The sequence below is a fragment of the Pocillopora verrucosa genome, chromosome 3 (assembly GCF_036669915.1).
Source record: "Pocillopora verrucosa isolate sample1 chromosome 3, ASM3666991v2, whole genome shotgun sequence".
In the NCBI taxonomy this organism is placed as follows: domain Eukaryota; kingdom Metazoa; phylum Cnidaria; class Anthozoa; order Scleractinia; family Pocilloporidae; genus Pocillopora; species Pocillopora verrucosa.
The window spans coordinates 25,466,442-25,491,016 of NC_089314.1; the positions used below are offsets into that span (position 1 = coordinate 25,466,442).

General features: G+C 39.1%; 3 protein-coding genes across 4 annotated transcripts; all 3 read right to left on the reverse strand.

Moving 5' to 3' along the window:
- Nucleotides 1-214: 214 nt before the first annotated feature.
- LOC131768281 (proline-rich transmembrane protein 4-like) lies at nucleotides 215-13,700 on the reverse strand. Of its 2 annotated transcripts, XM_066164563.1 has the most exons (5): nucleotides 13,558-13,700; nucleotides 12,867-12,989; nucleotides 3,413-3,454; nucleotides 2,560-2,732; nucleotides 215-2,467 (listed from the first exon to the last, which is right to left on the reverse strand). In XM_066164563.1, the coding sequence occupies exon 5, from the start codon at nucleotides 1,891-1,893 to the stop codon at nucleotides 886-888; it is 1,008 nt and encodes a 335-aa protein (XP_066020660.1). In that variant the 5' UTR covers nucleotides 1,894-2,467; nucleotides 2,560-2,732; nucleotides 3,413-3,454; nucleotides 12,867-12,989; nucleotides 13,558-13,700; the 3' UTR covers nucleotides 215-885. The 2 variants fall into 2 exon arrangements, with proteins under 2 accessions (XP_066020660.1, XP_066020659.1); XM_066164562.1 differs by lacking the exon at nucleotides 3,413-3,454.
- On the reverse strand, nucleotides 6,263-16,794 carry LOC131768293 (uncharacterized). The gene is made up of 2 exons (XM_059084026.2): nucleotides 16,524-16,794; nucleotides 6,263-7,884 (listed from the first exon to the last, which is right to left on the reverse strand). The coding sequence occupies exons 1-2, from the start codon at nucleotides 16,792-16,794 to the stop codon at nucleotides 7,604-7,606; spliced, it is 552 nt and encodes a 183-aa protein (XP_058940009.2). The 3' UTR covers nucleotides 6,263-7,603.
- A 3,194-nt stretch (nucleotides 16,795-19,988) lies between these two features.
- Nucleotides 19,989-23,627, reverse strand: LOC136279675 (uncharacterized). The gene is made up of 3 exons (XM_066163613.1): nucleotides 22,695-23,627; nucleotides 21,363-22,365; nucleotides 19,989-20,908 (listed from the first exon to the last, which is right to left on the reverse strand). The coding sequence occupies exons 1-3, from the start codon at nucleotides 23,625-23,627 to the stop codon at nucleotides 19,989-19,991; spliced, it is 2,856 nt and encodes a 951-aa protein (XP_066019710.1).
- Nucleotides 23,628-24,575: the final 948 nt, after the last annotated feature.

Sequence of the window (24,575 nt, forward strand, 5' to 3'; positions counted from 1 at the left end):
GCTAAACTCAGGTTTCCATTTCCAACCGGAAAACTTGAGGAAAGTAAACATGCGTGAAAGTGTAAATGAAACTCAATACAAGATATGAAAGGGCCGTCTAATGGATTTTTCTGAAAATCAATTATTTGACATGCCTTCTTAATGAACATTGATTCATTATCTTAACATTAAAAATAAAAATTTAACCCATCTACTTCACGCCGTTTGAGTTTAGCTCAAAAGATAAGAGAGATTGTACACTAAATTTGTGTCGCTCGTATTTCAAATTTAATGTCTTTTTACTTACATTTAATTCACGCAGCATAATGAGATATCTATTATTTTAATGTCCCTTAAGAGTTCCATTTTAAATTAACTATTTTGCAAATCCAAGAGTTTTCTCGATATCTGGAGGTCTCTCGCTATTGTGAGTTTGCGCTCTACTACCTCCACCCGTTCTTGACGGGTTCGCCCTCACATTTACCCGTTCGCCTCAAAGTCTTTTCTGACAATGTCATAATTTATTTGGAGGAAGTGCAAATTGATTACCAAACCCTAACCAATTTCGACCAATGTAGATATTCCTGGCTGTGTTATTATTCAGTTAGCTCAGATGTGATAGCTCGAATGATGCAAAGCTACCATGTCAAACCGGTCCTTATGTAACTGATTTGACAGCAAATTTGAAAGACTTGTTAATTTTCTCATTTGAAAAGCGCTGATCGACACACTTATCTGAAAACCATAGCCACTGCTGGGTTTTCCACAAGGATAACATATCGTCCGAAACGCTGTCACAGAAAGTTCAGTACAGACTGCGTGTGCAGATGGTGACTTCTTCCCAAGTTTCTTGTTCTCTTTGCGGCCTACTCGCCTGACGGGTAATAAGTTGCAGCGCGAGCAAACTTAACAGTTCCCAGGCTTGATTATATCTTTGCTGATGTCGTTGCTGTGATTGTTGGTTTTGCTTATTTCTCTTACTGAGGAGCGTTGCATAACACTGTAGGCTATGGTGCAAGCCATGAAGAATTCCACAAGTCTAAAACACGTTTGATATGTCCACCACGGCCAGGGAGCTGGGTTTACAACTTTGCTATATAAGCTGTACACGCCAAAGAGGGAATATAGCTGCAGTCCACAGCATGCAAATCCTAAAATACTTGTTGCCAGGGTGATCTTTGCAACTTTAATAGTTCCTGTTGCTTGTCTTGGTCGACCCACCCCATCAGCCGTTCCGATCTGGACCATTTGGAGTTCTCTCTGAACGGTAAGATCGTGTTGAATTACTTTTAATCCGCTGTAAATAAAGCTTGTCGAGAGGAGGAAGCCCCAAAGAATGAATAACGACTGGCATACAATAATCAATGGTGTAAGCTCGGCTTTCATAGCGGTTACTGTTTCTGCCGTTACGACGATCGCAAAGTGAATTGTGATAACCATGCTTAAGAAGGACACACTTTGAAGCTTTTTGGATCCTATTTGGACCTTAGAGACTTCAATAAATGCCAAGTGTATAAGGCAGAAGGAGGAAGTCAAACAGGGAAATGTGATACCGTACAATAAATTCGTCAGCCAAGGTGGGACCTTTAAACCATTTGTCCTTGACTCGTAAGGATCCAAAAACAAAAACAAGGCTCGTGTCACTCCTTGTGTCAGAACCAATACATTGACAGCGACGACCAAAGGCTTTCTACCAAATCCTTCCCTCTTTCTGACTTGCGCTAGGGCGATGAAGGAGCGCAGAGCTAACATGCTGAAAATGATACCGAATCCAGCCCAGTGCACCTGCCAAGCTACTCCCCAAATCTGTGTTGCTACTTCCCAGTCAGGGCCTGGCTCAGGATGAGGGTCAGCATGTGGTTCGGCAGTGGCCTGTGAGGATGTTGTGCTCTTGGTCGACGGAGGATTAGGCATAATTAAAGAAACTGTACTGAACTAGCACAGCTTACGATTGAGAGACTTAGAGATAAATGAAATAAGCTCAGTCTTAAAATCCACTTTACTCTCCTAAAAATGCTTATTACCCAAAGCTGTGTAAATGTTATACGAATTCGCAAAGACAGTATTTTACTACTTTGTTTGTTGCCTTGGAGATAAGCAAATATTAGTAACAAACGCTTGACACATCATGGACTTAACTCGATGTTGCAGATACCTTCTTGAACCACTTTAGTCTAATAAATTAGCGACTTATGTCTTAATGTGCCAGACTTCTTGAAGTCGATCGAGGAACCTTTGAGAGCTGTGGCCGTCAATATAAACCAGCTTTCTTAAGACGCAGAAACAAAATCGTCACAAAGGCACTAAACACGGATTGAATTTGGACACGCCAGTCTTCACGGAGGAAAACCGTATCCAGCCCTTTGTGCTGACCTCTTGTGCAGTCCTGAGCAGGCGCAGTCGCCCAGAATCTTTCAAAAAGCCACTTTGCATTCGCTCATCCTTTAGTTCAGAATACCGCAAAAGTGTTTTCCGGGGCCATGGCAGCCTTGAAGGCGATAAATAAATAAAATTAATACTTTGAATACAGCTTAAAATCAAATGCAAGGTGCAGTTTTAACCGAATCACCCACTTCTTACCGATATTGGCACTGAAAGATGCAGATTAAGGAGACTTGGAGTGGTCTGTTCGAAGATAATTCCAATTAATCTGGTTAGTCACCGCCAAGCCATACAATTAACGACAAAACTGCTTTGCTTTGAGTTGAAAATATGCTTTTTCCATGATGGACTTGCCCACGCAAAACCAAATGCTAAAAAGAAATGAGGAACAAAAACTGTCAAAAGCTAGTTTGCACAGTTTTGTTTCTAAGTAAATATCGCATATAATTTCCAACCGGTTTCAAAACCTTTTGTAAATAGGCAAACCTTGAGTAACGACTAACTGCAAGCTGCGAAATGACTTTGTCGTAATTGATATTTCCCACCTGCTTCTTAAATTAATACCCCTAATGGAAATAAGGTCATTATACAAAAAATTTAGGACGCGGTTTGAACAATTTCCAATGGCTTGAAGCCATTGAAAATTGTCGTCAAAGCACGATCGGCTAAGAATTATCCGTCGACTAATGAATTACAATGACACAGGTTAATTATAAGAAAGCTAAGACTCTTGAGGAGAAAATGAGAGTTAAAGCTATGATTGACCTTAAGCCAAAAAAAAATTGTGCCTGCCTGCGACACTTTAAACTTCCGTTTCAAATTGATGAATTAAAAAAAACTAATTTAAATAGATAAGTTGAAATTATTACTTATCTAAAATGAAAAATATCCTTAAAATTAGGAAATTGATGAAGGGTCGATCACAAATATTACTTTTGCTCGTAAATTGTTTCTGAAAATGTTTTAGAAGATTCAGGATAGCTTTTAGTCGTCAAATCTCGAGTTACATCTATGTCTAATAACATAAGCCTCATCCAAGAAATTTCATTACCAGTAATAATTGGTGAGTGAAAAGATAAGGAAAACTGAAGAACTGAAAAAGAAAAACAGGAATGATAAATAACAGTAATAAAAGGCCGAACACAACTAGAAATTATAAATTGGACTCCTTTGTGCCCTTTTAAATCAAGGAAGCTTCTTGCTGAGGCTAAATCAATTTATTCTTGACAGACTTAAGTGATAATGACTGACCAGGATATGACTCAATCAAATCAGAGAAAATGACATTATCTATGCTAATTGTGTATTGTTCAAAACCATACCAGGTTACTGATCCTGAATACACAAAAAAAGCCATTTTTAGAATAGTCTTTGGTGAAAAAAAGTGTGAAATAGAAAGGGTCACTCTAATTGAAATAATCATTTTTACTTTGATAGCTGTCACAGCCTTGCAAAAGAGACAGCTGAAAACACTGACTCACAATGCTGACGCCACCCATGAGTTTAGAATTGAAAAGCAACACAAGTTAATGATATCCTTGTAAATTGGTGCAGTGTCAATGGATTCTAATTTATCTACCCACACGTTATCGTTAAAAGTTAGGCATGCGAATCAGTAATCATTGAAAAGACTTTCCTCTATGCGTTCTGTGCAATGAGAAAGTTGCATGAACCCACTCACCCACATAAGTGGGGAAGGAGAAATGGGCTGGGGGGAGGGGAGGGAGAAGAATTGACGGTCTTAGAAAATTTAGCTCTGATTTGTTCAAATTCATCGTCTCTAAGCACTTGCAAGTTCTGATAGGACAATTGACGATTGTACATTTGTTTATTGGCTCTTCCTGGGCACTTCGGGTGAAATCTGGGCCATATCCCTCAGTTGCATTCAGCGTTGGAACGACGCATACCGATCGTGTCAATTCTTTCTGGATGCTGTTTGATCTCAAAGTTTGGGCGCCATCCTGGAATGGCTGACCACTCGCCTCGATTTCATGCGAAACCTTTGAATCTCGCTGGCAAAGTGTGATCCCGCGGGTTGGCCCGCGTCGGTCTGGACGTCATGGAAAGACACGTAGAAAAATTGCAATTTAACTTTTGATTTTGTTTACGCTCATTCAAATCTATTAATATCTAAGCTTGACCAAACGTACTCTACTAATCCATGATTATCAAAAGTCTATAACTTTCTCAATCCTCGAAAGTGTACGGAACGATTTTTTTTGGCGGAGATCTCGAATAATCCTAGCATTTTTAGGCTAATTCTGTTCTTTTTCGCCATGGCCAAACATTCTGTCAGACTGTCCCTCTCAAGAAAAGGTAAAAACAGGTGAAACATTCAGCCAAAATTTATTTAAGTTCGCCGACTGAAATCCATGTTAAGACTCTCGTACCTTGCCAAGGTAAATACCAAAGATGGCATCCTTATTATTTTTGGTTTCTTCTTTGATATTTACCTCATTGATCTAGCGATTTATTTTCAGCTTTTAAGAGCCATTTTCCGAGAAAATCGTAAATCGCAAGACACTCGTAAAAAAATTGAATTTTTTTTCTTTTGCCAAAACATCCCTTCTAGTGACCTAATTCAAGAGAAAATAGTTTTGTGTTCAAGCGATTCATTGTACGGGAGAAATAACAAATAGTTTGAAAAATCGTTTTATTGCTGTCTTTTCGCGCTTAAAAATAACAGAATCCGACCGCAACTTCGAGGAAACGGTGAACGCATAAGAAACAATCCCTAACATCGAAACTTCAGCCGAGTATTATTTCGTTCTTAATCTTTAAAATCCTAAAAGAAAATTTAAAGAAAGAAGTTTTTAACATTTACAATCGACAAGTTTAAAAAGGTCGTATTTGTGTCTCTTGAAATGTTAGAAAATGAAAGCGAACTTTAACCGTTGAAAAAGCCCTCTGGTATATGCCTCTTCCTAGTAAAACCCATATAGAATAAAGCCTTGGCTATTGAAGTAAATTACAGGAACGTTTTAGCTCTGGAAATTAAATACAGCCCTGACACTGGAGTAAGCAATTTGAGAATTTAAGTTAATAAACTTTATGCAAATTAGATGGCCCGCTGAATGAATTCATACTAAATGCAAAGTTTAGTGTAAAAGGACTACTTACTGTTGCTTGTAATATGTTTTTACGGTGAAAATGTTATTTCTAGCTTTCAGCTGTGTTGGTAAGAGCTGTAAATAACTTTTTATATGACGACTGAAAAACGTTTGTTTAGCTACTTTGCTACCAGCGAAATCATTGAGATCGCAACTTCGAACTGAAGCTGTCATCGCTTGACGAAACTCCGTTACCACAATTTTAAAATAGTTTTCTTCAGGGAGAAAAGCAGAATTAAAATGCATTCGAGACCGTTGACTTCGATTTTGAGTTCGTTTAGTTAAGATTTCAAGCCACCACAAGGTCTTATGACCTCTACTGACCCGGAAATCGGGCTAATAATAATCTTTGAGTTAACTATGAACAATTCACGCCGCGAGCGCGAGAAAAAGAGAACCACTCCGCAGGGCTGAATACGCGATGTGGAGTGTTATAAAATTCCACATTCTCGCGCGTAACGCTTTCTCTAGAGGCCTCTAGAAGTGTTGTTTAGCGAAGATAAACAAAGTTATCTTTGGTTAACTCAAAGAACTTGCAGAAATACCTCCAGCCTGCATAAAAGGCGCTTTATGAGCCAAGCGAGGCGAAAGTGGCATTTTGCACGAAGCGCGAGAAGCGACGAGGGGAGGAGAAAAATAAAGCTTTATTTTTCTCCATCCCTCATCTCGCTTTTCGCACTCGTTTCGTGCTTCGAGCAAATGCTGCGTTCGCCTCGCTTGGCTCATAAAGCGGCTGTTATGCAGGCTAAAATACCTCTTCACATTTATAAGATAAGGTGTCATTGATTTGTCAGAGCGGGAAGAGACATTTATAACGTGCAAATAGTCACGAGCTGAAAGGTAACTGACTGATTTGTAACAAGGACTAACCCTGACAAACAAGAAATGATCTCACTTTCCGAAAAGGAACGCTCTTTTAAACATAAACAAACTTCAAAAATAAGTAAAGGAAGAAAAACAATGAACAAAATAGATTTTTTCTTGACTTAGTTATTAGGGACCTTACGATCCGACAACGGCGACGGCGACGGCAACGTGAGAAGTCTGGGTCGAGCGGGGCCACGTCGTGTTGGCGTTCCCGCCAAAATTGAGATTACGAATTTTACGAGCGAGAACGTTGACGACGGTCATTGATGTTTATCGTGTTTAAGTCAACGAAAGTTTTTTAGAAAGCCATGCCAAAGTTCCGTGACACTATTCTCCTGGCTCATGCTTCCCGTTTGATTAACGCTGAAGAATTCGTGCTTCTCTACGATTTCAGGGTCGTAACGAGGTATATTTTTTCGTCGCTGATCCCGTATTTTTACGCAAAATTTTTAATCCCTGATCCCAAAAGTGATGAAAATTTTGATCCCTGATCCCACAAAATTTTGTTGATCCCAGTGTATTTTCTATCCATAACTTTGTCTGGTAATCATTTTTTACCAATTCGCCAATGCGACATTAGGATAAAAAGAAAAATGAGCTACTTCACATTTCTTTCACTATATTATGATGGTCCAAAGTATTAGAGTCCTACCTGAATTATCTCGGTTCCCACTTCTTTTGTTCGTTTTTATCGTTGTAGAATATTACCTTTGGCAATCATCGTTGAAGGATCCGTCACTTCGTTGACACGTGTTAACAATCTTGATTTTTCTCAAATTTAACTATCAGGTGAATTTCACTTAATTCAAAACACACTAACTAGTGCAATACTATACAAATTCTAAACGTTTTATACGGGAAACACGAGGAAACAAATTTTTCCTAAAAATCTGATAACTTTCGAATCTATCCGCTTGAAAAAGCAGACTGCTTGAAATTGTCGTTGATATTAGCCTCATAAACTTTAATAAACTTTCTGTAACCAAAATTAGAATAAAACGTATTTATCGCAGCGACCTTCCTCGACATTCGTTTGAAAAAGAAAAACCGTTTGGTGATGCTATAAACTTTAAAATTTCATGAGCATGCGACCTAGTCAGTTTATGATACAAGTTTTTGTTATCATCTATTTGCAGTATCTGTGCTATTTGTTAATCCGTTTTCTAGACATCTGAAAAAAATCTATTGAAAAATATCTATCGAGAAAATGTACAACGTGTGTGAAAATTTGATTCCGGAAAGGCCCTGGAATTGTTCTGAGCTTGTTAAAGCACAAATAGTGTCACCCTCCTGCCAGATCTACTGCGTCCAGCTTCGAAACGAGTCGGTTGGTCATCATCGTCTTCACTTTTGTCGCCATCACTGTCGTCCTCACTACTGCTATCATAATCAGCCTCGTCAGAGCCCTTAGCCAAGTTTTTTAGGCGTTGCTCCTCGTTTCGGCATAGAATGAATTTCTCACCATCCTGAACCACCGTTACAATATCTAAAATACACTGAGGTGGGTTGTTGTTGTCTTCATTGCCTACAGTGTATAATAGTGCATCTCCGTATCAAGAAATGGCCCATTGTTCCGGGTCAACTTTTCCAAACAAAAGTCCTGAGTAATTGGTAGTCCTGAGGGACTTTGGCCGAAGGGAGGCGGAAAAGCTTGTAACTGATCGAGAAAATTATCGGAGTGGCAATTTTGCTGCACTGGGGGAGTGGGTAGTGTAAATATGAACTAGTAAAATCAATCTCCATCGGTGTACCCAGGGGTAGACTTGACCCTCGTTTAGCGCATTGAGCCAAAGGTTCGCAAATTCAGAAATAATTAAATTTATCCGTATTGCAGTGACTCATTTAAACCACCTCTCTCTATATGTAAGTCAAGTCGCCTGGTTTTTACCAGTCAGTTTTTTCAACGTACAAATATATTTTTTGGTCTTACTACTGATGTTAAATGCAATCGAAAGTGACGGTTTTCTGTGGAGAGCCTCGTGGCGATTGAAGACCTTGTTTCTGGCGCACAGCTGTTTTCAAACGAGGCATTCATCGTTTTTAGAACCAGCATGTTTACCTAACACGAGGATCCTTCTTTGCAAAGGCGCCGAATTCGTGTAACTATGTTGATGATACAAGATATACTGATCAAAGCAATGATTTCTAGTTTTTGCGAGAGCATGTATTTGAGTTATTTTCGTTTTCAATCAAACGCGTGGCAAGATGAGGGTGTGATATTTTTTTCTCTCACAAGTCTCACAATGAAGAAGGTGCGAGTTTTTTTATTTATCATTTACAAAAAAAGCAGGTCCTGCTTAAAAGTAAGTCTCTCTCATTACATTACTACCAGTTTTACAGCGGATTTTAACAATATTTGTTAAAAGTAAGGAGCTGTCAACAGCTTCTCCAAATTTTTCGCAGAGAGCAGGCGCTGGCGCACAGCTGTTTTCTAATGAGGTGCTGACTTTCTGGAACCAACAAGTCTACCTAAGAAGAGGATTCCTTCATTTAGGTACTTTGAGACTGCTTGAAGTTGGAGTGACCGTTCTACTTTTAAAAAAGGAAAAGCAGATCTTGCTCGTACAAGAATTTTCTAAAAACTGTCAAAACTGAATTCTAGAAATGTTTTTAGAATGAAATACTGCTAAAAGCAAGTTTTTCGAGGTTTTGGCAGAGCGCGTTTGTTATCACTTTTTATTTGTTCCTTTTGTCTTTTACCTTGGGCGTGGCATCCAACGAAGGTGTGATTTTTTTCATCGCTTTAAGATGTGGCGAAGAAGAGCTAACACTCGAAACGTCAGCTTTTTTACTCTTTACGGTGGCCAATTTCCATTTTCAACTCAGTTGTTAATACTTAATTACCACCTGTTTTTAATTTTGTCTAGTATTTTCAAAGCGCCTCAACGTTAAATTATCACGATAGGATTTCAATTGAGTTTTTTCCTTTTTGCTTTAGGAAATGTTGCACTTGTTTGTGGTTTTGAAAGTTAGTTCTCTAATTTAAAAAGGACTTTCATCAACCTGTCACGTAATTTTAGTTTGAAAACTTGCTCTGGCCTCGACGAAGTCTTTGAGCAAATACTGACGATTCGTGTCGGAATTTACTATGAATATTTGTACAGCTCCACCTTGGTCGAAAGCCACGATGACCATAATTCACGGACGTCAAGAAAACGCAATACAAACGATCTGCTCAAACCTCAAGGGCTTCAGAGCTACAATACAAATTTAAGTTGACAATGAGGACAAACAGATTAAACAAAATGCGATGTAAATTTACGCTGATATGCCAAATACTAAAAATTTGTTGATAAATATTTTTAACATGACAGTTTTTAATGAGTCGTCGACATTGTAGTTCAAATAAATGTATGTAAATTTATGACTATTTTTTTTTTCGCCGTACACACTATCTTGAAATTTGCTTACGTCCTTTTCATATTACTCATAGTTTATTGAATTGTCGTCTGTCTTGTCTCACGCAACGTTAAATCAACACGTAATAATGGCTCGAAATTATTTGAAAAGTTGCTATTCTTGTAAAATCGTTCATTTTTCTTCCTACGGCTTTGTCACCACAAGATAGACAAAAAGCACAACGTTTTCCGTCCTCATGATAAAATCATCCCGACAATTTGTGCACGATGAAACATTTAGCCGGCTTCACGCACTCCGTAGGAGTTTTAAAACATATTTTAGGCGCACTTTTACCAGAATGAACAGTACAATTTCCCCCATTATTTAACATAGTAAATGTTTTGTTCAAGATGACAGACAAGACAGATACCAGAAGCTGTTTATGTCTTTCTATAAGACACCAAATGACTTCATCAATAAATCATCTCCTATATTTTTCCAGTTTGTCTAATTCTTCGGCGCAAGTTGCTCGAATTTTGAATTCAAGTTTCACTTGAAATTGTTTAAGTTCTCATTAGGTGTGATATGCCACTGAAAAACAGCTTAGTATAACGTCGGAAAAATTGTGTGATTCACATTTCTAGTCATTAAGTCTCTATTGCTTACATATGCAATTGTATTAGTCTTAATGCACGGATGGTTTAATTTGAAAACTGTCAAACAATCTTTAGAACTTATGCATGGACGAACTTTTTTCAACAGTCGCTACCTATTTGTTTTGTATCTGAGGCGAAGAACTGAACATAAATTCAAGAAAAAGTTCCAGTAAAGAAGAGTGAAATTGTTTCAAAAAAAGCTTCAAGAGATGGGGTTTTGCCTAAGTTAAAGAGGCTTGCATTTTTCAGGGAACTTATTCAGCGTCGCTCTTAAGGCCCTGTTTACCATTCGAGTTGTTATCAGATAGTTGTCTTTTAACTGTCGACTGGTCTCATTCGCGTTTTCAACGATGTAGAGAGTACTTTATTTAGGCAGGCGATAAATTAAATCGTGCTATTTTTTGCAATTACGTAGAGACCAAACTGTTCGAGTAAAGCTCCTGTGGACTTATTTTCTATCGATTACGACTCATCTTTCGTTAAATGTGTTTTATTGGCGCCTTGAAACGAAGTAAGTACGTGCATATGTATAATATGGAATTAACAATCAAGGAAATACAAGACTAGAAATACAGAATATTGTGGTGAAACTTGTCTTCATCCTGAACTTTTCATCTTACACTTAACGAAGGGTAAATTAGGATTTGCATGGTTTTTACTAAAGCATTCATGAAATAATCAGTTCGGGAAGTTAAACGCTGACAACCATAGCAATACTGCTTCCGATGAAGGAAAACAACTCAAGGCCTCTCAGAAAGTGGCATTACATCGTCGTTTTATAATCGATAACAGAATCCTTGGAATTTTTTAGCCATCACGGAAACATTACAGCATTTAGGTTTTTAAAATCATGTAGGAACATTAAGCAGCAGGCTCGTAGTACATCAAGGTGGTAAGACATCCAATAAATTTTATTCGTGCCTTGAGTTATGCATTGCCTCTGTTTCATTTTTTACGGTCTTTTTAAGGACAGGAGTCTATGAGGAAACGGTTGCTAGATCCTTTTTTCCTTATAACCTATACTTTTGGTGTGCTGTCTTGTAAAAAAAAAAAAAAGAAAAAAAAAAGAAAAATTATAATTTCCGCGTAACTTAACCAGCCCAGGGAAAATGGAGGAAAATTAATACTGCCTTCATTTGCAGATTTTTGCCTATCTGATAACAGGAATTTAGGATAATTTTATGTCTCAATTCCGCGCTCAGATATTTCCTCATGATTTCAGCTGAGATAAAGGAGGTTAACACATAAAATGCTTGGGACAAGACAAATTTGAGTAAAGTTTTTAATTGTTTTTATTGATGTTACCGCTGTTATATTTTAAATTCCTAACTTTTTGTATAAAAAGGTCCTACATAAATAGCTCCAGCCCTCTCCCTCCCAAAAACGGTAAAAAAAAAAAAAAAAGTTGAAACAAGAACAAAAATTGGTAGCATCGAGCATCATTTGTCTTTTGTAGAGAGCATTTTCGATATTATTTTAGGGAAGAGAACAAAAGCCATTAATAAAAGCTATACGCAAATTTTTCTCAAGTTCCTTTTCTATTTCATGATCGATAAGTCATAAAAAAAAACTTTATTCTTCTTTATAAACCTTTTTCTCTTTCTTCATTATACAAGTCCTTGGAAATTCAGATTTTCCTACTTGAGTTTACACGATCGCCTTTGGTTATTTAGACCGATTATCATAGAAAGAGGAAATTTATGCTAATTTCAATTGAGACAAGCCATCTTTTTTCTGGCATCACGCAACAGATTCATACATGGGGTGATGTATGAATAAATTCAGTATACATTGGACAATTCGACTTTTTCCCGGAAATAGTAAACTTAGATTAAAAAATGTCAAACTCTATATTTCCCAAACCAGAAATATCGAAATAATCGGCAATTTAACGGTCGACAGATGCCACCTGCTATCGAGGTGAGTACCTTTAAACTAATCATTGAACATGTTTGTGCTAATAACTTTCTCTTAGACTTGCACAATACGCGATTTTAACTTTTGATAGATAAGCTTTGTTTATGGACGAATATACAACAAAAAATTGCAACTATTCTTTGCCATATTTCAGTACTGTTCTCTTGTAAAAATAATTTTTCAGATATGATTGAGAGCGGTTAAAATGTGCTTCCGTACGATGCAGAAAGATCAAATTTTCGCCTAGTAAAACGCGGGAAAATTGAACATAACATAGTGTCATGCTTAAATGTTATTGAGAGAGGAGAGATGGGAATGTAACTATTTTAAATGAAGTAATTCGTATCTGCTGAAGTTTTCAGTCATTTTGCATCTAAAATCCAAATTTCTTATTAAGAAACGCTAAAAAAACTTTCGTTAAATACCCTTTAATTTTTCAAAAATGAGTTCCAATCATGGGTAGATGTTGAATGTCGGATTTTGACTTAGTCGTTGCTAGTTGTTGTAACTTTAATTCTTTTTGTATCAGTAAAATAGAATAGGAGAGATATATAAATGAAGTTGTACTCATAAGTGAATCGAAGGATAAAAAAATGATTCGCCGTCTGCGACTCACCTTTTCCAAAAGTGAAGTTAGTCAACAATGCAGTCCAGGTTTTCTGTTTATACCACGCGCGTATGACACAAGTTTTAAGTTGATCGCTAGCTCCAAGCAATGGATTAAGCTTCCCAAATCGACCTGTCGTTATGAACAAAACCTTTTTATGAAAATAAATTTTAAAAAAATGCTTGCAGCTGTCAGTTCCATGTGGAAATTAATGCAAATGGCGCAAATGGATGTTATCCGCTTCGCTCGATGGAGAGATGTGGGTCTCTTAGGAATATCTTCACATGTTAACATACGTATTAGACACCGAAATTAGTCCTTTGACCAACATTGTAAAAATTTCGATTAATTATTTTATGTCCAATTGACGGCGAAAAACCCTTGGAAAAGCAGATACTTAAACGTTAAGTTGTACGTTTTTAAACCAAAACCTTTTGGATTAAAAACTCCCTATTATTTAATAAAGTAAATGTTTTGTTCACGAAAATAAAATTTCAGGATAATGATCTTGTTTCTTTCAAGCAGCTGGAGATATTTTCTCGCCAAGTGTTTGTGATACCCACATTTGGAAACTCGGTAAATTTCATTTTCGTTTTATTTCAACTACACAGAAATAGGAGTTAAGGCTGAATATCAAATCTTATCATGGGGTGAAAGTCAAACTCAAGTTTATCATGCATTAAGTACAGTCATCTCCTACCTTTCAAGATCCAACGTTCTTTGGTGCCCAACACTAGACTTATTTAGCCAAACGCGTTTTCTTTTATTAGTCTGGTAGCTATGGTTACGATAGAAACTGTTGGTTTCAAGCCAAGATGAAAATTAATATTAGAAATGAACTTCCCACTTCCTGTTTTGGGCTCTTTAATTATAAATTATAGATCGTCTTTGGTAATTCATGTCAAACAAACGCAATGCAGGTGAATTTGAGAGAAGAAACGAGAGACTTTAATAAAATTAAAGGCAAGTCCAGCGAAGATGGTTTTGAGACTCACACAAACATAGATAAAGAGGAAAATTTTGCACTTCGTACTCCTTAGCTCGATGAATTTTATTAAATTGATTACAGTGTGTATATAGTTAATCTATGTTAATGAGACTGGAAAGAAATATGTTTTCTTTCTGTCATCCATAATTTTCTGAAACGTGTTGATTTTCCTTGTATGATTCTTTATCTTATTTTCTACAATCAGTTTATAAAATAATATAAAGATAAAATAATAAAGATTTGAACGGCTGCCCATGCACTAGAAGTGATTATCAACATTGTCTGTGTGCGTACAGCGTTTTAAGTCTGGTTAAACAGGTGTTCTTAGGCAATATTGCCTGATGCGTTATAGTTAAACAAACCCCTTAGAGACTGGGGCTCCACGCTGTGGTAGACCAAGCACACACCAGTGCAGGTGAGATCCAGATATAGAAACTTCTTTCCTTAGTGTAGAGGCAGTAAAATCATTGTGTTTTCGCTAAAAAATTTGGGCTGAAATGGCCGTGACCATAAGCTGCACTTGCTAGGCTTGAAATTTTGAGGACTATGTCACTCCAACCAATCTATTAATAAAGTTTTCATTGTGAGACATACGTTCTAGGGTTGTTTAGTGCGATTGTAAAGGGACTGTTTGCGTCCGTCTGCGATGACGGACGTTGGGTTATTTTTTCTTTCATCAAAATGCTCCATGCAAATCTCCTTTCTTCTTTTCTTCAAAAACCTTTTTTTCATTAAAAACCTTATTTCTGGCGCACAGTTGTTTTCAAACGAGGCGCTCATCATTTTTAGAACCAGCATGTTTACCTGACACGAGGATCCTTCTTTGCAAAGGCGCCGAATTCATGTAACTATGTTGATGATACAAGATATACTGATCAAAGCGATGATTTCTAGTTTTTGCGAGAGCATGTATTTGAGTTATTTTCGTTTTCAATCAAACGCGTGGCAAGATGAGGGTGTGATATTTTTTCTCTCACAAGTCTCACAATGAAGAAGGTGCGAGTTTTTTTTATTTATCTTTTGCAAAAAAAGCAGGTCCTGTTTAAAAGTAAGTCTCTCTCATAAAAACTATAAGATTTTTACAGCGGATTTTAACAATCTTTGTTAAAGGTAAGAAGCTGTCAACAGCTTCTCCAAATTTTCGTAGAGGGCAGGCGCTGACGCACAGCTGTTTTCTAGCGAAGCACTTACTTTCTGGAACCAACAAGTCGACCTAAGAAGAGGATTCCTGTTTTACAAAAGCACAGAATTCTTGCAACGATGTTGATGACACAAGTTATTCTCGTTTTCAGTCAAACGCGCGGCAAGACGAGAGTGTGATATTTTAATCACAAGTCTCACAATGGAGAAGTTACGAATTTTTTGTTTTTCGTTTGTTCTATATTCTCTTTCGGAGAAAAAAAAAAGCAGGTCTTGCTTGAGCTTACATAGTTTTACGACGGATTCAGAAAGTCTTTATGAAAATTATAAAGCTATCAACAGTTTTCCCAAATATTCCCTTTGTAGAAAGCGGACCTTAGGACTTTATGTTTGTTCTCAATCGACCGAGGTGGCATTTAACGAATCAAGGGGTGTGATTTTTTCGCGTGTTAAGTTTTTTCTGGGCTTATGCATTTACTCTACGGTAAGCAAATTATGGGAGGCGATTGCGCAGCGCTTTATGCAAACTAAGAAAATAGGATAACTTTCGTAGCGCGAAATTGGATTGCCCTAAAATTTGGTAGATTAATCTGACAGCATCAGTGATGTGATTGAATAGACGTAACCTGTTGAGCAAAAAAAAAAAAAAGGAAGAAACTAGCAGAACATGACTATGCGAAAAAAATCTCACCTCCTGCTATCACACAAAAGGATGAATAGGTATCAATTTGATGTCGGTTTGTGTAAACACAAAAAAATTGTGGAAGGAGATTATTCAGTTTTTCTTGCTTACGAAGCGCGAAATTTAAATATACTCGGATTGAACAGTCGAGTCGAATGGGAGAAATTGACGAGCGTGTGCGACTATCTCCACTCGCCATTTTTTTTTAACTCCTTTCGTTGAATTGAAATACGGAAAGAGAAAGATACCCGTAAAACTACATGAATTAACGACGCGCGAGGTTTCGGACGTTATTACCAGGTTTTAAATCATACGCTAGAGGAAGGAGAATATGAACCTTTTTGTGCACGTCAGGAACAAAATCTCATTCACGCAGCGCGAAATTTAAATACCCGCACATTAAACAATCGAGCAAATGACGAAAGTCTTCTACATAATTCAACGGCGTGGTAGGCTTCGGACGTTAATACCGGTTACACATGCTCTCAGCACTTTTGTATCGCACAGTGAGCCTCTAATTGAATATATCTTTCCCCAGTTTTAAGCAATGTAAAGGAAAAAACGGTGACATTTCTTTACTTCAGATACGAAAGCTACAGTCGCCCCACCATCCACCCCACCGTGACTATTTACATCCTAAAAAATCTACCATAATAACCCCCACGGGGAGGATTTGTCGTATCATCAGTTTTGCCGATGGTTTAAATCTGCCGCTCGTATGATAATCGGAAATTTGAAAAATCCCGCGTGTATTTTAAAGCTGTTTCCGCCATTGTTCCAAAGTAGCCATATACGGTCATTGTTAATCGTTAAACAAAGCCTGCTCAACTTTCAGCTGATTCGCTTTTCTTGATACGTTCCTCTGACGGCTCAAGCCAGTTAATACGCATGGTACGCTCAAGGATGCCACCATTACTGCAATGAAGGTCCTCCTGAAGAATAGCAAGGAAAAAGGGCTCTAAATACCGTTTCCAGTTGTGTTTTAGGGCGACTACATCTCCCTGTGAAAAACGAACTGGACGAGTTTCAATCTGTGCTGTTTCAGGTTGTCCTGCGTCTAAGGCTTGAAGCTCTTCAAGCATGTCAACAGCATTTTGAGTTTGGTTTGTTTGAACTCTTCGGATCATGCTTAGAGATAGAGGGAGAGTTCCAGCCTTTTCTTTCGTTTTGTCTCTTACTCTTTGCTGCCGTACGCCTTGCCCAAATTCTTTAGCAAACAGCCTAAGTTCCCTTGATTCTTCACGCAAAACATCCTTCTCCTTAACACTATCTTCTTGCCAAAAATGTTCTTCGCTAAGCTTTGCACGATCATAAAGCCACTCAGGCTCCCTCTTGTTTATTGTTCGTTCGGTGTAGTGGCTTTGGGGTCCCGTATACACTGAAAAGGAAGAGTGATACACCTTCTGTACGGATTCAACAATACAGCTTGGTCTGCGGCTGCCGTAATCATGCATGTCTGGCGTTGTACGACTTGGGGTTCTCATTCCCGCAAAGAAATGTTCGACATGTAGTGTCGTGAAACTTGGAAAGCATATATCCTTTGCAATATGCTGCAAATCGTTTTCAGAGAAGAACGGATTCGTTTTCTCAAATGAAGAATGAAGCATTTTAAAAGCGTCCCTCGTAGGTTTTGATAATGCTAGATCAGGATCGACCTGTTCGAAAATACGCCTGCCTTTCTACGTCTTTCATGAAATCCGCCGCTTCTTTGAGAATAATCAACCCGTCTTCCAAACTTGGTTGGAAACTTGGCTTCCTTGATAGTTCTTCTTCAAGTTGGAAGAGTTCAATAAATAGCCCCAATTTCTCTCCGAGATGTTTATAGCTTTTTAAGCTTGAAATTAGTCTGACAGCTTGATTGCTGGTGTCACAGACAAACATAGATTCTCCATATGACACAAGCGCTGATGGCGAGTGAAACCTAACTGTAAAGCCGTCTTGCATCCCCGGCTGGCTTCCTCCCAGTGAGTGAATTACCTTGCCATCAATACAAAAGTTAACTGAATGGTCATGAGAATCAGAGAAGACGAGCTTTTGTGCTGTTTTAGTAATGCCAAGGATAACTGACGGGTCCTTTTTAACAACACTGGTTAGTTCGACAGAGGCCTCTTCACGAGAAAGACATTCAATTCCTTGGTTGTGCATCGAGATCAGGAGCCCTTCCGGAGCGTCATAAATGCAAAGCGGTTGACCCTGGTTTACCACAAAATAAATCTCCAGTTGGGCTTTGTAACGCTTCTGCTGAATGTCAAAGTCAAACTGCGATATTTTGAAAATGGTCTTCTTGTCAAAGGTGTGGTGTTGCTGATTGTTTATATCGGGAGAAAACGTGACTAACCTTTTAAAATATCTATTGTTTTACAAACCCGGCGCACGTTTTTAGAGGGATGTCGGCCCGCAAATTGACTTGCAGATAAAGACCAGAAATTTATAGATCTTTTTATAAATTTCTCATCCTCAATCCCGTTTCCCGCCGGAAATAATAACATTTACCAGTAAACCTAAAACTGATGACATGACTTTTATAAAAAAAATCCTTCAAATTAATCCATCTATTATTTTCCTTGATCAAAAGAAAACTTTTCTTTCATATAAATTGTCTTTAGAATAAATACTACTCGGGTCCACGCTAAATCCCACAACACGACGAAATCTCATAGTCCATTTGTGCTATCAGTTTTCAATGTGTTATCAGTTGTTACATCATGGTTTTTGTGTCTGGTCTTTTCGCCGTTTTAGAAGCAATTCTATGTATACTCTAGTCCTTATAATTGGTAACAACACACAAACACCCATTATTCTAAGTTACCTGCTTGTTGAACGTCGCCTTGAGCTTCGCTCATGCCGTTGATCGCCTTTTCTGCTGAGCGACCAGGAACGTGACCTAGAATGTCGAGTTTATGAAATTAAATTTTGCCAAAAGATTGCAGATTTGAACCAGAAAGAAAACCGTAAATCAACGTTTACTCCAATTTACCTTCTACGTGTGTGATTATCTTTTCTCTTCTTTCGCTTCCCCATGGAAAAAAACTTTCTGTAATGTTGACTTTTTTAAAAAACGATCCAGTAATCTCCAAGTATACTCAGTGCCCGTGCTCAGTCGAAAGCAATCCAACGTGCTCAAATGACCTATTCCTGGCATATTGTATGACATGATTGAACGTCATGCAGCGCGAGTAAGACAATAAAATCCTGGCAAGTTATTAACAGATTAACGACCCAATGCCTAACCAGTCAAGTTTGAGTCAACCAGTACTCTTTGATTCTGGTCTCCGGTGAACTATCAATCAATAAGTCCAAATACCAAGGAATACTGTATAAAATGGGTCATAAAATTTCAAAAAGCTTTAAAAATCCATGTTTAGGCGCGCATCGTAAATTATTGTTGTTATCTAGACGCCTGATCCTTGAGCCCATGGAAAACACGCTGATCCCGATCCCGAGGGCTTTGATCCCGGATCCGAGGCTGTGATCCCTAATCCCACCCTTTTTTAGGCCTTTGATCCCTGATCCCAAAAAAAAAATCCGGATTTACCGTACACTAACTACGAGTGTTTCGATCTCGACAAGATGACCGATGATGAATGTAACTAGTACCGCTGCCGACAAAATCTCTCTACTAGTTCCTAGTAAACCCAAAATAAAATTAAGCTTAATTGTTCTATTTTTTTGATCGAGAAAAAAGTTGGAAAGTAAGTGATAAGAAAGCTCAGTGATAGCGAGTGAAGTACAATCACAAACAAATACAAAGCAAAATAAGTCAAATCTCTCTCCATTCAGTTTGTGGTCGTATACAAAAGACTCCACGCTCTGTTCGTTTCGGATATTTCAAACAAACTAGTATTCTTTAAATTTAGTAGCAGAGTCTCGTTTTTACCTTGATTCATTTGCCATAGTTGGGTTTTAATTTCCACGTTTTCGCACAACGTCAAACAAGGCTTCTAGACGTCCGCGCGTGAAGGGACACCGCCGTCTCAGAAATCTACTCATGCGCAGTACGTAACCGGAAGTAAAAAAGTCCCACGTCGCCGTCGCCGTTGTCGGATCGTAAGGTCCCTATTCCGGCGAGAACAAATGGTGAATGATTCACTCCTGGAAGCAAGCCTCTGAGGAGAAGTGAGAACACCGTTTAGGCAAAACTCTACAATTTGTGTACTTTACTAGCCTGTTCACAGACTCTCTTCATTTTTAGATATCGTCGAGTGCACGTATAAAAAAAAAAGCGCGTTCCGTCCTCTCTTACGAGCAATCGCTTATCTTGTGCGCGCACCAAATTCTCAAAACAGAAAAACGTCTGTGAGCAGGGTAGTACTTTCTGTTTCTACATATTTTTCCCACGGAGCTGGCAAGTGCAATTAATGACGGCTTTTTTCAGCAGGTCAACGTAGAGCGCTTTGCGGTGAACAGGCTTAGGAGGTACTTCTAATTCTAGTTGCTGACAAATGTTTTGAAGCATTCCAAGTTTAAGTCGCTCCAGAGATCCTCCCTTGGCCATGGCACAGATATCGTACTGATCGTAAGTGATGGGGTGCTGTAGCGTGATGGATAGGATTGTTTCTCTTGCCATGGTAAAGTTTTCCTCTTCTACTACAGCTTGGACTTCAGCATCATCGGATGTTTGCCGTCGGACCTTCGCTGCAAGACGTGAGAAATATGAAGTGCACTGCTGCGGGGTAAGAAACTCGGATACTTTGAACAAACGAACACCATCAGGTCCTTGTGCACGTCTCATTTCACGTGATACGATATCACCGTCCAGTTTTCTGCCGCTGGTTTGACCAATTGTAAACTTCGCATTTAGATAATCCCTCTGGTTTTGGTTAAAGCGATATGCTTTTTTGCTCGGCTTTAGCGCCCATCCTTCTTTTACCTCTAATTCGCCGGATGTAGCCTCTCTTGTATCCCTAAAAGACGCAAACGAAATAACTTGACTGGTCGTGCCCTCCTCCAACCTGGACTTGTAGTCTAGTTTGGCAAGGTCTAACAAAGACCGTTTCTCTAAAGACTTGGTGCATTTCTCTAAAGATAGGTGTTTTTCGAGAGAAGACAGCCTTTGAAAGACCTTAACACACCCATCCTGAGGGCAGGTAAACACGGATGACGATTCATTTGTATTGTCAGTGGGATCATGAACCTGCTCCACTTCCGTCTCTTGTTTCTTCCTTGACTGAGTCGGTTTTGGGCTAAGGGGTTTAAAGTCTCCAGAAGAAAACTCAGATGAAAGCCAACCAATGCCATGCTCTGAAGTAGATAACACATAAAGAAACAAGATTTACATAAAAAGCACTGTTCACCTACTTCAATACTTCACTCTGCACAGCCTGTGAAGAGTGCCCCTTTGGTCCACTTTGCTGCGCGAACAGATGAAACGTTTGCTTTTTACAACTTATGACCGGACATGTTCTTCAGAACCGCCATATTCTGCAATGTTCGTTTTAAAAATTTTGTAAAACAAATCAAGGACTATAAATTTATAAAGGGTCTAAGGGGCTTAAGTATTTTACAAAGCAAAACCCCACGGGGTGGCAGACACCCGCTCCTCCTGCGTACCAGGATGGGAAATGGATGCCTTTCATGCGTCTGAAGGCTATAACAAACGATAAACGTACACCTTTTTACTCAAACTATAAAATATATATTTGCGCGATGAAATAATTCTAAAAAAGGAAGAATTGTGAATTTTCATTAGCCTTACCTTCTGATGTTGTTTCCAATGGGATCTCTTTTCCCTTTCCCATACCATAAGCGCACCAAGCTACGAGAATTTCGTCTTTAAACTCGAAATTGTTTAATTTGTTGATACCAATAATCTTTCTGTTGTCATCTACTACTGTTTCCTCTTCAACACTTTGCATGACAGCAACTCGAACTCCTTCTATCCCCCCATGCGAAAGAAGAGCACTCTTCAGTTGTTCGGCATTGGTCACGTCATTTCCTTCGTTTATGAAAGTCCTGACGTGATTCTTGCAGGTTGCAGCGAGCCTGTCTGCGGCACCTTTTCCACCCTGTGGGTCAGAAAAGTCAATGCGCTTGATTTCGATGCCGGTGGAGGAGGATATCACTGGGCATGAGAGTACGGTGGACGACGAATGATAACATCCTGCGTTATCTTGGCGAAAGAACGCCTTGTTAATCTCACTGTGCTCCAGCTTGATGGTATTCAGGACATCCTGCATGATTTTAACCACTGCAGCACTGCCTTGATTGCACGACTGGACTATGTGCAGAAAGCCCTGCCACTGGAGTACCCCGCTCACACGACGGTAGACGACAGAAACGTGCCAGGAGATACCTCGCTTACCAAACCAGTCGGTTTGGGACTCTCTGTATTTTTGTGGCAGGAACTTCATGGCCCAGTCGTTAATTATCAAGACAGTGTTGTCGTCAAGTTTCTCCAGTGCATCTATTCTCGCTTGGTCTTGGTTAGCTGATCTAAGGATGTGGCATTTCCAGGACATTATGGCCAGCTGGGCTGTCTGGAATATAAATAGCGCTTCGTCTTTCGCGTCCTGAGTCGGAAAGGTCGTCTCGCCAAGGACCCGTTCAATCTTTGCCAGAGTTTCCTGAAGACTTTGACAACAGTCACAAAGATCAGTGTGTTGGTGACTGCATTGTTGCTGGTAATCTGCATCACTACTGTCGCTAAGAGTAAACAACACACAATGGTCTGCTACGTTAGAGGGGCTTGTGACATGAACCTGTTGATAAAACAAAACTGAGATTACTGTTTGTCTGTGCTTATACTTCAATATAATAGTTAATCAAAGGATTTTTTAATCTAACATATATTATTAACGTAAGGGGGCGAATAACTTTTAACCTTAACCTTAGGGAAAAAAAACTATCCTCGTGCGCGCATTGTTAATCTCGAGAATTTATGTAAGCTAGTTACACGTGCACCATTTAGAGAAGAAAAAGAGTACAAAATATATATTTGTTTTACGGAATGATTTTGTTGACGAGGTAAAATAATTACTTACTTTTAGTTTTATTCCAGCTGTCTTTCTGGAGTCAGAATTCACATTACCTTATAGTCCCCCTTCAAATACTGCTTGCTTGTCATAAGAGCTTGCACAACTGTAGTCTCCCACTCCTTGCCGGAACCTAATCCCCCTATTTGGCGTACGAGGGCCACGAGATCATCAAATGCGCGAGCACCTTCAGCTGCAAAATAATCTAAGCCCTGCAGTGATTTTCTTACAGAGGCACTGCACTCAAAGAGTACCCGTCTCATAGTAGTTTCGCTGAATGGTTTGAAGTTGATCTCCAAACAGTACTGAGTGTACTGTTGTATCACTCGCTCGGGTATCATCATACGGATTACGTTAGGTACTTGAATAACCTCACCAGACGAAAGCTTGAGATGTTTTTGCCCAAATGGAAGGTCCTGAACAAGATGCGGGCTCGTGATGAAACCAAGAAAGTGGTCAAGCTGCCTCAAGTCTACTCGTATTCGTGTGGTAGGCTGTTGTGGAACTTGAGCGCCTCGGCCAAACTGTGATCGATGAAGATTAGCCATGGAGTATCGGTATCTTGTTAACCCCAGGATATAACGGGAAATGTCGTTGAAAGTTCCAACCCCTGCCATAATCGAAAGCACTTGTCTACGGGTATCCCAGCTGGTTGCATTCTGGTACGCTTCTGCTAGGGCCTCTAAATACAAATGCACTGAATGTGATAACTCGCTTACACCTAGGGCCTTGTTCATAGCCGTAGAAGAGGCTAGACGTCGCCAGAGTTCACCAGCATTATCAGGGGTGACGCACTTTAGCACAGTTGCTACTATTTCTGTGGCTCTCCTTGTTTGACGTTGTCTTGTTCGCTCAGAGGAATCACTACAAGAAAGCCATGGCTTTCCAAGCGGTTCAAGTTTGCATGCTGCCAGGAACTCACTCAGCTTTTCGCGCGGCTCATGTAAGATCACAGGTGTGGGCTCGTCACTCTGAGTGGAAGGTGTCATCAGCGATTGCTAGACGTCCAAGGCTTTTTGCGAACTCTTCAACAGATTGACCGGTATCACTTTGTCCTGGAGATGAGTTTGAGCTGTTCTGTAACATACAAAAAAGACGTTTAGGCATCAATGTTACTTCAATATTTCTGTTTATTTTGTCACTAGGCATTAGTTTTTTTATTATAGTTCGAAACTTAAGTTATACATCATTTTAAAAAAATAAAATACGAATTTACATGCATACCGCTATCATTATCAATACTCCCGCTCCAGCCAGACCGAAAGGAATTTAAAGAAACGAACAGTGAGCTATTCGTCTTAAAATCATTTTCAGAGTCATTTTCAAAGTTTACAGTTATTCACAGTTACCGAGCCCTTTCGGAATTTTGGCATTTGTTATGTTGGAATAACCGTCTGTATCCAAGGTTACCGTTTACTTACTTACATTTGCTTCTGAAGTCTCTAGTTCTACGCATGGAGTAACTTCAATCATTGGTGCGGGTGTCACTTTCTGTTGTTGGTTTGTCTCCGCGAAATGTTGCTTGCACATTCTGCAAAGAGCTGTAGCAAAAATAAATGTTAACCTTGTTAAAAGGCCATCGCCGATTTCTTTACTATTCTTCAAAGCCATTTCCTTCTTTGGGGGGAGGGGAACAGGAGAATAAAGGGTATTGTAACGCTTGCGCATATGTTGCTTTACGCCCTCGCTCGTTTAAAATTAAAGCGTATACTTTAGCTACAAATGTGTTACGATAAACTTACGCGATCCAACTTGAATAAGTTCATGCCGATCGCCTTTGACCGAGGCTGTTTTGTGAGCAGCTATTTCTAGTGGAATGCTACACTTCACTTTTGAGGATCTCCAGCGCACCCATGTACCCCAAATTCCGCTCTGTAGCGAGGGCATATTGTCAATGACAAGTGGGACTCTTCCACTGCAAATACCCCTAAAGAAAG

Bases quoted from the DNA above. Each gene is read 5' to 3' on its own strand.
- LOC131768281 (XM_066164562.1), bottom strand. From the start codon at position 1,893: ATGCCTAATCCTCCGTCGACCAAGAGCACAACATCCTCACAGGCCACT.
- LOC131768293 (XM_059084026.2), bottom strand. From the start codon at position 16,794: ATGATCCGAAGAGTTCAAACAAACCAAACTCAAAATGCTGTTGACATG. The intron at 7,885-16,523 runs GTATCAAGAAAA...CTTGATACGGAG, and splicing joins GCTTGAGCCGTCAGAGGAAC to ATGCACTATTATACACTGTA.
- LOC136279675 (XM_066163613.1), bottom strand. From the start codon at position 23,627: ATGACACCTTCCACTCAGAGTGACGAGCCCACACCTGTGATCTTACAT. The intron at 22,366-22,694 runs GTAATGTGAATT...TTTTATCAACAG, and splicing joins ATTTGAAGGGGGACTATAAG to GTTCATGTCACAAGCCCCTC. The intron at 20,909-21,362 runs GTAAGGCTAATG...TATCTACTTCAG, and splicing joins ATTGGAAACAACATCAGAAG to AGCATGGCATTGGTTGGCTT.